The 18,440-nt window shown below is 42.1% G+C and overlaps 1 protein-coding gene across 1 annotated transcript in view; it reads right to left on the reverse strand.

Annotated features, from left to right (window-relative positions):
* Positions 1-18,440, reverse strand: part of Kif5c (kinesin family member 5C) — a 137,117-nt gene that overhangs the window by 84,091 nt on the left and 34,586 nt on the right. Inside the window, exon 2 of the mRNA XM_076866131.2 lies at positions 4,073-4,163. Within this exon, the coding sequence (XP_076722246.2) occupies positions 4,073-4,163 (91 nt within the window). The remainder of the gene's footprint in view (positions 1-4,072; positions 4,164-18,440) is intronic.

Genomic DNA, 18,440 nt, shown 5'->3' on the forward strand with positions numbered 1-18,440 from the left:
GTGAAATGGAGACCTGTCAGGGATAGTGGCTGACAGGTCATCCCCAGCTTCCTAATCTTTCACCAGCTAATCAAACTGTTCAAATAACCCATGAGTGTAGAGGCTATCTGGCCAAACACCAGTGGCCAAGGAGAATGCCCACCCAGCCTGAAGGACAGTCACTGTGCCCAAGTAAAGGCATGCTGGGTTTCAGAATGAAATTACACCTCATGATTGGCAGACTGCCAGGGCCACCCCAAGGCTCAGGAACCACAATTGCTATTCTCTTTCCTTTACTCTCCTCCCATACCCACTCCTATCCCTGTCTTTTTGCAATGCTTAGTTAATAGTCCATATGGCCTGAGAGAAAAGGAACTCATAAAATAATTATTTTATGATTGTTTTTAAGTGCGCATCGTGCACCTACCAGAAAACTAAGGGCAGGGTAATTCAAAAGAATAAAATCAGTCGAATAAACCAGGTTTAAGTTCCAGCCCCATGCCTTCCTAACTGACTTGGCCAAGTTATGTTACCTCTCTGAGCCTCAAATTTCTCTTTGGTGTTAGAGAATTAATAATGCTCACACCAAGTTAAGATTTAAGACACAATAACATGTTAAGTGCATAGGGGTACATGATAAATGACAGATAAATAAATATATTTATTCTTAAGAACCATATAAAATATAATAGTAAAATAGGTCTGAGTATATCATCCTAAGCTTACAACTTATGGCTCCATACTGCCTCCAGGATAAAGTCCATTAATCTGAATTTCCACCAAACTCGGATCTGATCTAACTTTTTCAGCCTCGTTTCTTGTCATCCCCTCTGTACCTTGTGTCACTCCAAGCTGTCCAAGATGCCCCAGGACTCAGTCTTTACACAAAGTTTTCCTTAATTCTCCATTCCCTTGTCCCATCCACAAAAATCAATACAAAGTGGCCTTCTTCTGTGCTCCCCTAGCATTTTGCACACACCCATCTTAAAGCACATAATGTCTACATGTCTGATAATTATGTATGTGTCTGCCTCTTGCCTTATACTTGCAGATAGTATTATGGATCTTGGTGGCTCTATCACCGGCAGGACTTAAACTTACATGGTAATAATTGGCTAATACTATTTGCATAAGTAAATGAATGAAACTTAAAAGAAATCAGAACTGGAAACCACCTTCTCTAGCATCTGGATATTCCACATCTAGCTAATTTGGAAAACAAATGCCCAGGTGGCTTTTGTAGGCAGGAACATTTTTACCAGGACTTCAACAAAGTATCTAGTAACCATGGTATTTAATTCCTAGGCACCCACAGGCACCTTTCCTATTGCTGTCCCAATCATCACAAACCCTACAACCTCTTCTCAAAGAAGCATTCTACATATGTTTCCAGACAACAGTTTGAAAAGCATCAAACAAAGGTGGGAGCATGGGAGATGTCAGAACTCTACAATCAGAAATATTTAAAAACCCAGCAAAGTTGTAAGGAATTAAAAAACTCAGAAAGAATAAAGTCATCCAGTTAAATGGAGTCTTCCAGCTCCTCAAAATCATCATGGATTTAGATAGCCCTGGAAGCAAAGCTCACCAGTCCACCTCATTATCATGAGTCAGGGAACCTTCCAAATCACTCAATTCAAGTCCTGAACTCTAGAAAAAAACACCATCTCCCAAACTTAAGTAGGGCTCTTTATGGCAAGTGATACCTTAGCTACACTGTATTCCAAGTGACCCTTGCTTACATACCTTGTTTTTACCTTGGCAATGCAGAAATGCACAGCAACTTCCTTCCCTTCATATTCGTCTCAGTGAATATTTTTAAAAGTTTAATCTGGCTTCATTACCTCCTCCCTTAAAATCTCTTTTGAAAGGGTAATAAGGTATTCTTCGTTAATACCAAATGAGCATGCTCATATCATGTTTATGTTGCCTTAGAAATGTCTTTTTATCATATCATGTGAGAGCCTGATTTTATTCTAAATGGTTTTCTTTGTGGCTCACCATTTATACAGGGCCTCAAGTTATCCACAGTTTGAATTGTATCTTCACAAGACCTTCCCAGGGACTGCCTATTTCTTTTCTTCTTCTTAATTTATTTTTAACTGATATATAAAAATGTAGAAATTGTACATGTTAATGGAAAACTGCCTATTTCTGACACTTCAAACTATAGAAAAATCCAAACATTGAAAGAGGCCCAAACATCTAGTGAATAAAGACTCAAAAATTATTACTATTGTTTGTGAATCATAGGCATTTTTAAAAAATGGAATCCATCCATTTCTAATTACATTGGCTTAGAGGGGGTGGGATTATTTAAATGGCCTTCATGCTTAGCACAGCGTGTAGCAAGTGCTATTTGCTTCTGGTAATGAAATGAGAGAGGAAAAAAAAAAGGAAATTCTGCCATATATGTGATTAATCTTACTTTAATAAAAATAGGTATAAGCTTGGGCTGGGGTTGTGGCTCAGCAGTAGAGCGCTCACCTAGCATGTGTGAGGCCCTGGGTTCAATCCTCAGCACCACAAAAAAATACATAAATAAAATAAAGGTATTGTATCCAACTAGAACTAAAAAATATTTTTTAAAATAGGTATAAGCTTTATAATAAATGGAAAACAGGGCTGCATAGAAGCAAACCAAGAAAGATATGCTGCGAAAACAGGTTAGATAGGAGGAGAGGTGGGGATAAAGGGGTCAAGAGAAGGAAATATCAGAGTAAGTTATATGCAAGTGTGAAGTTGTCACGATGAAACTTATTGCTTTATACAATTACTATTCACTAAAAATTACAATAAAGAGAAGCAGGAGAGTAAAGTAGAAAGAAGCAAAAATTACCACCAGATATAAGCCCAAACTATTAATTCCAAAAGAGCTCAAATACAGACATATTTTTTTCTCTTCCCTTTTCTATCATAATCTCACTGAGGAGACCTTCAAAATTAATTGATGTCTGCAACAAGAATGTGAATAACCATACATCTCAGCAAGGAACACTACATACTGACGTGAGTCTCCCACGCAGGTATCCAGGGTCAAAATTAATCTAACAGATGTACCCAGGGCTGATTTTCATGAATTTCAAATAGTTCAGTTAGTCAGCACAGCTTCTAAAAACAAGCAGATCTAAAATGGCACGGTATTTTTTTTTTTTTAGTTTTGTTTCTACCTTTTGCTTTTTAAATCCAAAGCTACCTGTAGAGGTGGCAGCATCAAAGACATTTGGAAATGCTATTGCCATTGCATTCAAATTTGAAGGCATGGATTCAAAGATGAAAAACAAAGTAGCAGAAGATGTCCCCCAGCTTTGTCCAGATGGCCCGCTCCTCCAAGGCAAGCTCCAACCTGCCCCTGATTTGAAAGGGCAAGGTAGAGCAACGTGTAAATTGCTTCATCTCCCTGCTGTTATTTTGACACAAATCCTCCAGAGCCAAGGCCAGTCCCACAGAAAAGGACTGATCTCTGAGACATAAGTGTAGGCTTGAGGCTACCTGTTTGGAGGAACAAATGTCAGGATCTGGGTAGGATGGCTGAAAGTGGGTTAGATGAAATTATAATTAAAGAACGCTGAAGAGCAGGAACAGCTCGATAAGCAGAAGTATAATATAATTTTATGACACAGGAAAAAATTCTATGATGGCAAGAAATTTCCACTCTTAAGACTTCTTCCAGAGAGATATTAGTATAAAGGAGGCAGATGCACAAATAAATCAGATGAAGATATACAACTGGAGTGTTTGGAATAGGTATTTTCTCCTGCAAAGGAATAAAGATATTCTTCTACATTTGCAGTAGTTAAAAACCATTATGGAAAAAGTATCACTATAGCCTACCTGGCTTTTAAGCTTTTAGATAATCAGAATAGCTCTACAAAACGGTGACAAAAGAAATAAAGAAAGGAGGTATAGAGAGATTGAATAACTCGCCTGACATCACAGCAAATCGGAGCCAGAGCCAAGGCTGTCATTCAGTGTTTCTAATTAGCAGGCCTCTGCTGACAGTCAAGGAACATTGATTCCTAGGCTGCAAATATCACTTAATGTTTTCCATTACTCTGAAAGGCCCAGGAGGAAATAAAGAAATAGCACTTACCTTTGACAATTTGCTTCGCACACGCATTGTAAACCTGCTCTTGGGTTGTGTTGGGCGGCAGTACTCTGTCAAAGACATATGGCTTCCCTTGCTGAAAAAGACAGACAAAAGAAAGAAAAAGGGCAGGGAAAACGCATTAGTAGTTTAGGAATGAAAAGCACTAATATTAGTAGTTAGACCATGGGCGCCAAATCAACCAACCTTATTTTTTAAAAACAGTTGCATACCTTACTGGGAAGTGTTTACAGCATGAACCACATATACACTGTGTGTATGTCTATTGTCTGTTGCAAATCTGAGCAAAAAAGAATACGTTCTTAAAAGTGAAACTTTTTTGATGAAAGGTAGGCTGACACTTATTTGAATATAGATTTATCAACAGCTTACACTGAACTAAATACTGAACAACTAGGAAACAGTCTTGCCCTTGTGAATTGTTTAGCTAAGTATAGCAGATAACTAATAAGCGAGAAGGCAAACAGGAGAAGATAAATGCCTAGGTACAAAATGATGGAGCCGGATGAGGCCGTGTCAAGAAAGGCCTTGCTGAGGTGGTCTCAGTTAAGTGGATCTTGAAAGGATCACAAAGATACTTGGGAAGATCTGTGGAAGAACCTAGTAGACAGCAAAAGGATTGGTGAGTTCAAGAAACTGAGGTATGGTACAGAGGAGGTTGGCAAGGAAATCAGGAGCCACCAATTCACGCAGGGCACTGCAAGCCAAGGTCATATGCTTGGGTTTTTTTTTTAATGGGAAGACAATATGATCAGATTTCAGAGTTGCTCTCAGTAGTTTTCTTATCCCAAAGAATGCAAGTGTTTTATACGCAAAAGTGATGCCTTAGCCAGGTTGAGGCTTCTCAGACAAATGGGGCCCAGCCTTTCTCTCCAGCAAAACAAGAGATTTCCCCCATATGGGGTTTGGCATCTGGTTTGATGCTGCACCACGTGCAACTCAAGGAGATAACCAGGAGAGGGGAAAGGAAGAAGCCATAGCATAGCACTACACAAGCACTGGCGCCCAGTAACTCAAGGTTCAATAAGGAGTATTGAGCACTTCTGGCCAGGCACGGTGCTAAGTACTGGGAAAAGGCACTGGGGAAAGGCGCCGGGTGAGACAGGTCCAAACAGCACCTCTTCTCCACCAATACGGCCCAGGCAAGCGGCAACCCTTCCCTGCCCTTCCCCAAGCCCAATTCACCCAGCAGGGCCTTCACCTTTCACCACAAACAGTAACATTGGGGAGATGGAAGACAGGGAAACCAAGAGCCTCCTTCATTCCCAGCAATACCTCCTACGAGTGCCCCGGACACTGAGAACCACCCAAGGACAGTCTGACTCCTGAGAAGATAACTGCTCTCGAGGGATCCAAGTGCAAAACTTGTTACATCCTATAACCTTCTCACAAAGGACAGAGCTGTCAGACTGTCTTACGGGTTTCCTCACTTATCACTATGGGAAGAGCTGACTGCAGGCAAAATCCCTGTGCTTCAGCTCTAGTCTTGGAAAACAGGACTGAGCCAACCCAGGAAACAAGCTTCTTTTATTTGGTCTTAGGAAAATGCAGAATCTTCCAGTACCGTAAAATTTTGTTTTCATGCTCAGTGGCAGAACCAGAGTCTTTCTGCTAAAATTATGGAAAGGGGTCATTTTCTGATGTTTTATTCCCAGCTCTGTTCCCTTTAATCACTGAACCAAGTTTTGGTTGAATAACCCAAAAATATTCCTCACCACAATCTACTGCTAACTCTCAGTCCACTACATCCTTACTAGTTTTATATATTTGTAAAATTCAACTAAATGTCAGTACAGCAAAGGGTAAGAATAAAAATTTACAGTTTGCCTAAGTATTCATCAATCATTGAATCTTCTGGGAGGAAAAAGGTAGCTTTGCTTAATTTTAAACCAATCCACTATTTCTCTGAGCTTAATGAGAATCATCAAAATAAACCATCTTGTTTACAGCACAATCCTACTTGGAGTTTTAGGGGAAAAAATGTACTTAATACAGCAGGAAAAAATACCTGTTAAAACATATATGGTACAAAAAGGAGGATACCCCAATTCTACCCTTCAACTTAAGGTGCTTATTGGAATACATTATACTTTGACTTTAATAAAGACAGAACAGAATTTGTTGTTTCTCCTTTAAGCAATATCATTTATCAAGTGACAAACAGATAATACAATGCTTTTCCATGACCTAAACTTAACTCTCAACAGAGACTGACTTCAAGTCATGATGACTGAATTGATGCTAAGAAAAGATAAGATTTAGAAAATGATTTGTTATGAGACCTCTCTTGTCAGGATTAACATGCTAAGTAGGGACAATGTAAACATTTTTATGTGTCTTTTCATGCACTGCAAGTCTTAGAAGAGATTGATTAGAATTTAGTTACTGAATATTTTCAGAGAACTAACTTGTACCAGCTGTATATACAATTGCCATTTAAAAAAAAATAAAAAGCCACACACATTCTAGTTCCTCTTTGTTTCCCCAAGGAAACAAGAGTCTCCATTTCTAGTGCCAGAGTAGCTGAACATTCTGTAGGGAGACACTGGGCCCAGCTTGCTCTTGTCATCATGAATTCACAGCTACACAAGAAACTTTTCCAATTACACTGCTGTATAGGAACTGGAGAGCAGCAATGGATGATGAGGCCACCATTTGCCATGCTCAGGAGACATCTTCCTTTTTAGGTGTCTGCTCAGCACATGGTCCTCTCCAACCTCTCTGGCTACCTTCATCAGGATTCTTTGCTGGTACCTTTCAGGTTTCTAAATGATGATATATTCAGTCCCAAGCCTTGTCTCTGCTGACATCCTTGACCTTCATACCTATAAACTCAGCAACTGGGGAGGCCAAGGCAGGAGGATGATAAGTTGAAGGCCAGCCTGGGCAACATTATTAGACTTTATCTCAAAATTCAAACGTTTAAAAAAAGGTCTGGGGATGTACCTCAGTGATAAAGCACCCCTGGGTTCAAACCCCAGTGTAGGGAACCAAAAATAAAAGATAGTCAGCCTTCATCTCTCATCTGACATTTAGGTTAATATGCCTACTAGATATTTCCACTTGGATATCCATTAGCCATTCCCAAAGAGAACCATCAAGCCCTCCACATCTGAATGAGAACTGTAACACCAATCACCTAGATACTCAGCATCATGCAGCACAATCAGGTTGATGGTGCCTACCTGTATCCCAGCTACTTGGGAGGCAGAAGCAGGACTATCATAAATTCTAGGCCAGCCTGGGCAACTTAGTAAGACTCTATATGAAAATTTGAAAAAAGGACTAGGGATGTAGCCCATGGTAGAGCATTCCTGGGTTCGATCCCCAGTAACCCCCCATACACACACAAAAGGAATCACTCAGTATGCACCATAGATTCCATATTCACAAGGTATCCTAATACCTATCCCTTCTTGCTAGCTATATCACACAACTTCAGTCAGCATTTCTCCATCAATCTATTCTGTACAATAGCAAGAGCCTCCCAACATGTCTCCCTGCCACCATTCAATCCATTTCACTTAGCAGCCAGAGTGAGCATTCTAAAACAATTAATCAGATGATATCATCTCCTCACCTAAAACCCTCCAATGGCTCCTATTATACTTAGTCTGGACACTCTTTGCCCTTAGCTCTCTGCATTCTCCTCCTCTCAAGACAGTGTGGCACACTGGACTTCCTCCCATACCATGTTTGTTTTTTGCTCAGGACCTTTGCTCTTAACCCTTCCTTCCTTTTGGAATTCTATGACTTCTCATCTCCATTTGGCTCACCACAGCTCTTCATTTGGCTTATCTCCATACCATCCTTCAGATCTCAAATTTCTCCTCCTTCAAGGGCTTCCATGACCTTAACTAAAGTAGACCCGCCCCCACCCTGGCATCACTATTACATGACTATTTGATTTGCTCTGTAACAATTATATGTTATATATTCTCAGCCAACCAAATGGAACACTACAATTAAAGCATTTAACCAGCTAAAAGAGAAGCCATATAACTCCCAAGACCTTATAAAGGGACTCTGGAGGAGACACCCACACCCAGCATCCTCTACTAATGACAATAAAGTATGCCAGCATTGCTATGAAGCGTCCACATAGACCAGTGCTAATTGCATACGAGCAGTGTAACTAAAATTAATAACCTACCAGGATCACATACAAAGAATAACAGCAGATGGTTCTTACACTTTCATAGTTAAAATTAAAAACAAAAATCATACCACCAGAAATTTTATCAAGTTGTTGAGAGCAAAATGTCTGTGAACCATATGGCCTGCCTATTAATATACTTGACCTGTTACCCAGCAACTGCTCCCCAGCCTGGAAGGAACACTACCGTGGGAGACAGAAAAACAGACTCATGTGAATGTTTAGAATAGACGAGCACCAGGAGGGATGTTGAGAAAAGTTAAATTAATTATTAAGAAGAGCTCATGGAGAAGTAATCCAATAACAATCTTCAAGAACGACCAAGAGTTGTGACCAAAGGTTGCCTAAGATTTGAATGATATTTGTCTATCTTTGTCAAGAAGTAGGAAAAAGACTAAAATGTACACAGAGAGATTAAACTCACTCTATGGAATTATCTCCAGACTCTGAGGAGTATTCAATAGAGGAACTGATGACTGAGACATTCACTAACTCTCTGATCCAGATGTTTATGTGACTTCTTTTTGGGAAGTGCAGGAGGCTGTGAGTTCCTTCAATACAAGCTGACCATTTTCTCACCACTGTCCACCAACACCATCCAATCCTCTGGTCCAAACCCTTTTTATTTTCACTCCCTGAATTCTCTCAGTAACTATGAGGTAGACATTACCATTCACATTTCACAAACTGGAAAATTGAGGACAAGCCGTGTTATCAGCTCTATTACTCTGAGGCAATAACTTTAAGGCTCTGATTTAAAGTGTTCTTTCTTTGTACAGTGATCTTTTTCTAGGAAACTCAAAAAAAAATTTTTTTTTTTTTTGAAAAGCAGAACACATACAAAACAGCATATGCTAAGACTAAAGACTGAAGCAAAGTGGCTAATGGGTAACAAAAGATAGTAATCCCCTACTGCTGCCTAGAGCAGTTAGCCATGAATGTGAGACTGATAAGAAGCCATTAAAACTGGGGGAAAGGGCAGAACTGGTGAGAAAAGTAGTGCGAATTCACATGGTAAGCATTCTTTCCACTGAAGGAATGGATAATAGGCAAAGGCTGATGGAGGCTAGAAAAAGATAGATCGATATTAGGCTTGCTGGTGTTATTAAGGAAAATCCTAGAATTTTTCAGACCCAAAGGTCCTTTAAGGTCAATCCAACCCAACATCTGGTTTACAAAGACTGGGAGAGGGTAGGTGACTTGCGGCCGGCTAGGTAAACAGTGGACATGCTCCTGGAATCCAGATGTTCAGGTTCCTATCTAATGCACTGCAAGTTCTGCTTTAAGATCACTTGCTCTCTCCAAACATCAAGGGAACAAGCATGAGCCTCTGGCTCTCCACCCCCCCTGCGCCCTGCCCCCTTTACTTCCCAATCAATTCTAAATGATTTCCAAATACAAACTAATTAGTTCCAATGAACTAAGAGTAGTTTCTATGAGAGCTGAGGTAGAACAGCGGGAGAATTAGAACCCAGCCTCTTAGAGTCGACATGAACATCGTCAGCCACTGGACCTTGCTCATCGTCCACCCCTGTGAGCCCTGAGAAGGGATCAGGCACTCACTCGCAAGTGGACTAGCAGTGACTGTGAGAAAGCCAAGCCATTAAGCTGATTTTAAGCCTGCTTCCTTGAAGCGGAAGGCCTGACGCTGTCCTCCAGGACAAGACCAACAAGGCAGGGCATAGGGTGGCACCATGACTTTGTTTCAGTTTCTTTTTCCTTATCTGAAACAGAAAGAGACAGATGTACTTGCTTCCTAAAAGTTGTACAGATTTGTTTTGACGTGAAGGGCTCCAAAGATGCCAAGGTCAGGACACCAGCAAGGAATCATATTCGTCGGCACAAGAAGAAATTAAATAAGATAAACCCATACACTAGGAAAGACTTTGATAACAACATGAAAGAATGTTTCCAAAATGTTAGCTCAAAAGTATTGGTACTTACTTTTTACCAACACTAAGTTTTGGTTCTTGTTTATCAAGATATAATTCACATCCCATAAACTCTACCCCTTTTTAAGAAAATTGCAATTCAGTGGTTTGCAATATATCTGCAAGGTTCTGCAATCAGCATCACTGTCTGCTGCCAGACATTTCCATGCCCCCAAAAAGAAACCCTGTATCCATCAGCAGTTGCTCCTGGTTCCCTCAATCTCTCCTGCTACAGGACAACCACTAATCTCCTTTCTGTCTTTATAGATCTGCCTGCTCCAGACACTTCATATAAATGGAATTACACAGTGTGTAGCCTTTGTGATAACTTTCCTATGTTTAGCCTCATGTTTGCAAGGTTCACCCATGTTGTATCATATATCAGTACTTCATTTTTGTGGATGAATAATACTCCATTGAATGCATATATTGAATTATATGTATTCACTCATCAACTATGAGGAGACATTTCAGTTGTTTCTACTTTAGGGCAATTATGACTGTGGCTCTGAACATTCATGTACAAGCAAGAGTTTATGTGAACATGTGTTTTCAATCTCCCTGGGTATGTATCTAGCAATGGAAGAATGGCTGGGTCAGTAACTTCATGTTTAACTTTCTAAAGAACTGCCAGATGGTTTTCAGAGAGGCTACACTATTCTACATCCCCACCAGAATGGGTTCCAAGTTTTACACATCCTTGTCAACACTTATTTTTGACTATGAGGTAGCATATCAGAAGTTTTTATTTGTTTGTTTTGTTTTATTTTTTGGCACCAGTTACTGAATCCAGAGGGGCTTAACCACTGAGTCACATTCTCTTTTTTATTTTGAGACAGGGTGTTACTGAGGTGCTTAGGGCCTCACTAAGTTGCTGAGGCTGGCTTTGAACTCACAATCCTCCTGTCTCAGCCTCCCAAGCTGCTGGGATAACAGGTGTGTACCACTGTGCCCAGTGGTATATCAGAAGTTTTATAAATTGACAATATGTCCTAAAACTCATTTTAACATACATTATGTATATACAGATATTCCAGGCCTTGTAACGGACTATTTTGATAGTGATAGAAGCATCATGGGGAAGCTGCAGAGCCCATCTCTCTGAGCCTAGTTTCCTTATCTGTTAAATGGAGCCAATAATACCTACAATTCAGGCTTCCAGTGAGGATCTGTTGTAACCATGCAGATAAAGGAGCTATTGCAGTGCCTGTATCTTGAAGATGCTCGAGGTGGAGTCCGTGTCATTCTATAATACAGAGTTTGGTGACCAGTACAATGACTCATACCTGGCCCTCATATTACACCAAACTTCCTGAGCACTGATTACTTAAAGAAAGGGACCCGGGAAAGTGAATCACTCACAGTTTACCAATTCAGAACTTGGCATTCTGTTGTCCTTATAAAACCTAAGGGTCGAATCACTTCCCAGACTCCTCCAGGTCCCCAAGTCTGCAACTCCCAAGTTCAGCTCCACAGAAGGTGGGGCCATATCATTTCCAAGGGTCTCAGCAAAATTCATTGTTTCAGGACCATCCTCTGCATTCTTCCAAAATAATTAGAAATTCCATGTTCCACATGATGCCCATTCAGGAGCTGAGGAGCTGAGATGGGAGCAAGCATGTACAGACTCACCAGCTTTGCTGCTACCACTTTGGCGCCTTCTGGAAACCTGAGTGAAAGTACCCACTGCAAAACTGAATCAGATGCTGTCAGGGGCCTGGCTACTAACCCTCTCTCCCACAGGCAGTTCCTGCTTCTCTTTGCCTGGGGGTATGCTGGTTGCTGGAGCCCTTCCTGTCACCTGCAGAAGGCCAGGGGGAACCTTCCAAGCCACAATTCCAGGATTCTAAGCCATTGGCTGACAGGAAATGGAGTCACTCACCTGGGGGTGTGGGTGGAAAGGAGTGACTCTGAGGCATGTATTCCAGACGGCCCCCAGGACCCCCCAGTGCAATGAAGCTGTCACAGCCCATGGTGGCGACTGCCAAGATGACACTCCTAGTTTCCTTCACTTGCCCACGTCACTTCGCTCTTCACTAGTATTTCCTGAAACAACTTGCACTCCAATCTTTGTCTTGCACATGCTCTTGGAAGGGCCCACAGAGCCACATCTACCCCAAGGATGACCCATTTCAAATTTACACAAAGGAGCTCAACCAGCTCTGAAGGCCCTGGCTAACCACAGACATTGTGCTCCTAGACATTTTTGTGTCCTAAGGGATCTTCCATTCAATGGGCTTAGAGAATCTGGACTCATGGAATCACTATCAAACATGGGGTCATTGCTTTGGGAGATACCCAACAGGGGGAGTAGAAATTGATATTCTTGTTAAAATTCAACAAGCTAAGCCAGGTACAATAGTGTGCATCTGTAGTCCAAGCTATTCAGGAGGCTGAAGCAGGAAACTCACTTGAGCCCAGGAGTTTGTGACCAGCCTGAGCCACATTGCAAGACCTTGTCTCATAAAGAAAAGAAAAGAAAAAAAAATTTCAACAAGCAGTAGTCCTAGGACACTGCCCTAAAAAAGGGAGTGCCTTTTCCTACATAAAAGGGTGCTAGTGAATCGCCAAACTATGGGCCCACAGAGCATTTATTACCAGTTTCTAACATATGCAAAGTAATACCACCTTCTGAAGGCCCTGCCCTAGCAGAATGCTTTGTACATGATGGTCCAGGGCAGGTGCTCAGCACTTGCTGGCTGGTGATGACAACTGAAACTTGCAGAATGGGCACCAGGGAGGCTAGAGGCGGGGTCCCAGGACACCATCAGATGGTGTGAGGGTGCAGGTGTTTCACCCTGTCTCCCTCCCATGGGGCAGAAACTTCACTTGGTGCTGACCATGCTCCAATGGAGTTGCGCTGCGTTGCATCCCTTGACCCCTATTTGTCCCCACCCCCCGCCCCGCGCCACCACCACCACCACCTACCTCTCTTTTTTCTAGATCTGGCCTGCAAAATCCTAGGCAAAACATCCCCCACCTGGCAGTAACCATCAGCTCTTCCCATCACTGCTCAACCCTCTCCCAGGCCCACCAATCTCAAGTGTAGCCACAGACGGGGACCAAACTGACTTCTCCATTCCAACTCCACATTGCTGTCTCCTCTCACTTCCCACCCCCACCCGCACTGGGACGGTGCTGTGACTGGGAACGTAAATGCCAGCCAGAGCAGCCCAGACATTGCCCTGCCCCTCCCCATACTGGCTTTATGCCCCAAGGAAGACGGCTGGTGCCAGTTCCGGCCAGAACCATGCTGCTCCCAGGAGAGTCGGCAGTGAAACAGACGTGTGCAAGCCACAACCGCTCCTGATGGAGTTGCCAAGGCAATGCCATCCGCTGCACAGATCGAGAAGGCATAAAGGCGACACACACGGGGGCATCTTGTAAGCCTCCTTCCTGTGGGAAACAGGCTACAATTCTCTCCTTTCTGCCAAAATTCCCAGCGTGTGGACACACAGGCACTGTCAAGATCGCAGACAGCTATGAAAGCCATTCTGGGAAGGCAAACTGCCCGGAGTGATAATGAATAAGTTCAGAATTCTTGCCTGGCGAACAAGTAAAACGAAGACAGAAGCAGTACCTCCCTAAAAGAGAATAATTTCACCTGCATTTCAAAATAAGCTCTTATTTGTATGTAACTTTTACTTCAGATCAAATTGAAATGAACTCCCTTCTCTCACATCCCCAAGTTCTTCTCCTTTTAACTGTTCTGTACCCTAAAATGCCTCACACAAGACCAGAGAGGTCAGGACAACTGGGTCTTGTCCAGGATCTTGCCCTCATGTACTTTGTGACTTTAAACGGCTTACCTATATTTTCAATAAAGATGTGATCTCTCTGGTTCTAACATTCTATACCAATAATGAGCAGCATCGGAGTTCTGTGACTTTTGCATCAGAGTGGCTTCTGCCTTGAGCACACACAGCCCAAGAGGTCAACTTAAAACCGTAGAGAACTCCATGTCCTACAGACTCAGAGAAAGGAAGAAAAATTGCTACTGATTATTTCAACAGATTCGGTGCCAAGTCAAGTCTGAAAAAAAAAAAAAAAAAAGAAAAAAGAAAAAAGAAATCAAAGCTTCTTCACCGGAAAGGAGGCAAAAATGTCATTTCACTAAAAGTAGGATGAAGGATTCATTTTGTCAAGTAAATAAATGAGAGCAAGGATGATGCCTGGGCATTATCTTTCTGGGGCACACTGCCCTGGGGGCAGCTTCCTGGCACAGCACAGTGTAATCCAGTCAAACTGCCATTCAATAAACCTCTCCCAGTTAGACTGAGGCTTGCAGGAACACGGGAGCCACTGGTGACACGTGTAAAGTTCTCTTCCCTCTCGTCTTTTTGACTACAACCAAAATATAAGAGCTTTTAGACCTTTGCTTGGCTAACTATGCTGAACACAGAGGCTACTGGTAAACATATAATGCAAATTACTACCACAAGCAGAATTAATATTCTATAGAATTAATATTCTATTAATATTTTTTTTCACTCTCTGGGAAACAGCTTACATATTATAATTATCTTGTGACTGGAACACATTATATTTTCATAGTACATTCAGGTCCTCATCTCCGTTCCATCCTCAAGATTTGTGGGTAGGGAAGGAATCATAGTGGCGCCCCCTCCTCCACTAAAGAATCTTAATTACACTTCTCCATAGACCCTCGCCATAATTGCTCATATTACCAGAATATCAGCAAAAATTTCTGCAGAAGAACTCATTGTGGTTAGGATTTCCTATTTCCTGTTGCTCTGTCTTGCAAAAGCTGAGTTTGGCCGCAGACTTAATGATGTCACTTCTGCTTTTGTTGTAAAACCTCTGACTAATCCAAAAAATGGGACGATAAGTACTTTCTATGAACTTAAAAACAAATTACCTCTATGTAGACTCCTGTAAAAATGTAAACCTCCAAACCTCCCTCCCACCCCACCCCCTGCACACCCACACACACACACTGTGTATAAAGTTCCAAGAATTTCCAGACCCACGGCCCAGAGAAAAAATTTTTAGGCATGAGCCTCACTCTGGACCACTGTAGCCAATAAACCTGCTTCCTACCAATTCCTCAGGTGTCCAGCCTCATCCGTCCTATATCAGAATATTGGCTTCCCTTCTGGGATTGGAGAATCCCATCCCGTGGCTACGTGGAGGGCAATAACTGGAGCTCAGACAAGATCCAGAATTTCTGGTTCCAAGTCAAGCCTCTACCCATAACACTATATCACATCTCCAAGAACATACTTATTCCTCAACTACATATTTTCTAAGAATTCTGCAAAATTTGGTCAAATTTGTGACCTTAAACAACTAGTCACAAATATTTTCTGAGCCTCTTCCTCTCTGGAAAAAAAAAAAAAAAGATGGAATCTCTCTGGCTCTAACATACTATAATAATAAAACTTGTCATGTTTGGGACATAATACAGTATAACTCAGAGTGTAATAGTTTAGTTCCACCAATTACAGAAGATTACAGGAATAAGGAGTCTCACAAAAGGGAACGATTACATTAAACAAAACCAGCAGTAGTCATTAAGTGCAGGATCGCTATGTCCCTATTGGTATCTAAGGAGTCACTCCCACTCAGTTATGGTGCGTGTGCACTATAAAGGGAAAGCTACTGTATACAAATTCTAACTAGGTCTTCTAACTAGCCAACTGAGTCTAGGATGGATGAGCTGGAACTTGAGCTACACAAAGCTCATGCACCCCAGGGCAGTGAGACACTGTAAAGACAGGATCTTTGGCCCATGCAGGCAGTGGTGGAATGCCCAATTGGCAGATGAAGGCAAAGGAAAAAAAAAAAAAAAACGCTTTATAAAGTTTGGTTGTTGCTGAATTCAATCACAAGTTTCTACTCTGAAAATCTAAAAGAAGAGGTTGTAAGTTTAGCTGACACATCAGCTTTTTACCTTTTAAAAGATTTTTAACTTATCTTAGTGATTGGGACACCTTATTTTTCAGTGCTGGGTAGCCACACACACATGGAATTTGAAGAGGAGAAGCTTCCAGCACTTTCTCTGCCTGCCCCTGCCCCTGCCTCCTTCCTAACTTGAAGTTCCATCATTTGAACCACCAATGGGTTAGATAACAAAAGCCTTTGGTTCTAGAGGACTAGCTGTTACCAAAAAAGCTCTCCAGTCCTCGAGTCCTCTGCCAGGAGCAACAATTACCCTGTCAGATTCATCAGTTAATAGAATCGAGATAAAGCAATTGTTCTGTCTTTCTTTTGGTACTAAGAATTGAACCCAAAAGTGCTTAACCACTGAGCCATATCCCCAGCCCTTTTTATTTTATTTATTTATTTTTTTTTTTAATTTTGAGATAGGGTCTCATTAAGTTGCTAAGTTCTGAGACTGGCTTTGAATTTATAATCCTCCTGCCTCAGCCTCCCAAGCTGCTGGGATTATAGGACTGTGGTACCACACCCAGCCCAGTTGCTCATTTCTGAGCTTCAAGAAGAGGGAGGTTCCCCAAGCTAAGCAGGGATCCGGGTGATGAGATAGAATATACCAATGTCACCTCCTTCACTGCCAGCCTGGGATGACCCCCAGATCACTGCGTAAGCCTAGTATCCCACGTGGCTTTTACTCAACCCTCTAGGTCGTCAGTGCTTAATACACACCGAGACTCAGGTGCTGAAGGTCTGCTTGTTGGCCCCCTCCCCAGGAGAAGGGCTCTGGAGCAGTGCTTACCTGTTCCCTCCCAATCTCTTCACCAACACCTTCCTTCTGATGTAAACCGTGCTTAATGTTTTCCTCATCTATCAATTTTTTTATTAGTCCTTCCTCAACTCCACCCTCTCTCTCTATCTAAACTACTGGAAGATTGGACTTCCACCTCCACTTCCTTACTCCTCCACATCATGTCTAATTTTTGCTTTCATTCAGCTGTTTTCTTAAAGCATTGCATGGCCTCCTAATCTTTGATTCTGAGACCCTTTTGAAAACCTGCTACACCCCAAAATTTACAGACTGCACCCCAGCCTGGCCTTGCTAAAACCCTGAGCTGCCTGATGCTACACGCACTGGCCCGGCTTCTTTCTTGTTTGACTTCTCCCTCCGCCACTAGTTTTCCTTCCTGCCAATTCCAAATGTCAGAACGTCACTAGTGAGCTCTCCCGCCCCCCCCCCTTCTGTGCACCCCTCTTCTGTACTCTCTCCCATATTAGAGCTCTGATGCTCCCGTAGATTCAGCCATAAACCGTGTGCAGAAGATTCACTAAAATCTATCTCCAACTCTGAGGCCCAAATTCACATTACTAACTGTCTGAAGAAAACAGCTAGCTGAGAGTCCCCTCCTGCCCTAAACAATATATTTGGCCCTCCATTTCTGCAGGTTCCGTATCCATAGAGTCAACCAACCACAGATCAAAAAATATTTGAAAAAAAAAATTTCCTCTATATTGAACATGCATACTTTTTCCTTGTATTCCCTAAACAATACAGTATAGCTATTTACACAGGATTTATTAGGTTATTATAAGTCATCTAGAGATGATTTAAAGTATAAGGGAAGGTGTGTGTAAGCTACATGCAAATATCATGCCTTTTTACGTCAGGAATTTGAGCATTAAAGGATTCTGGTATCCATGGGGTGTCCTGGAACTAGTCCCCCACAGATACCCAAGGACAACTATATGCTGAAGAGAGAGCTCAACTTTCCTCCTCCCCTCCCCTCACCCCTCCTTGTTTCTCTCACCATTTCTGGTCATCTAGGCTGTAAAGCTCAGAGCCATCTCTCCCACAGTTCTTCACCACACCAGTTGTCAGAGTGGTCCTTCATTTCCTTGTTCTGTGTCTTGTTCTGCGTCTCAACTATTCTTAACTACTTTTCACCAAGACTCCGGCAAAAGCCTTCTAAATAGCCCACTTGTCTCTCTTCCCTTTAATGCATTCCACATCCTTTGCCCAATCCATCTGCCTCTGGCTCAGCTCCTAAAAAATGGTGCTTAACAACTTGCTAGAACGTCTGCTGGGTATAAGTGCCTTGGAGAGGCATCTTCCACCACACGGGACGTACCAACCCTGGCAGGTGGTTCCTTCCCTAGCAAACACTCAGGAAACATGCTCAACATCATTCCTGCACCCACCTCAAGCCCACACCATTCCCTCCAACTGCAATGCCATCTCAAAACCTTGACCTTCTTTCTGCCAAAATAAATATGTTCTTCAAGTCTCATACCAAATGCTCTCTTTCCCAAGATATAGCCTTTTCTTGAGCCTCCCAATTAGATGTGTGCTCTCTCGTTCCCTCCCCCACCA

Source organism: Callospermophilus lateralis, chromosome 9 (assembly GCF_048772815.1).
Source record: "Callospermophilus lateralis isolate mCalLat2 chromosome 9, mCalLat2.hap1, whole genome shotgun sequence".
In the NCBI taxonomy this organism is placed as follows: domain Eukaryota; kingdom Metazoa; phylum Chordata; class Mammalia; order Rodentia; family Sciuridae; genus Callospermophilus; species Callospermophilus lateralis.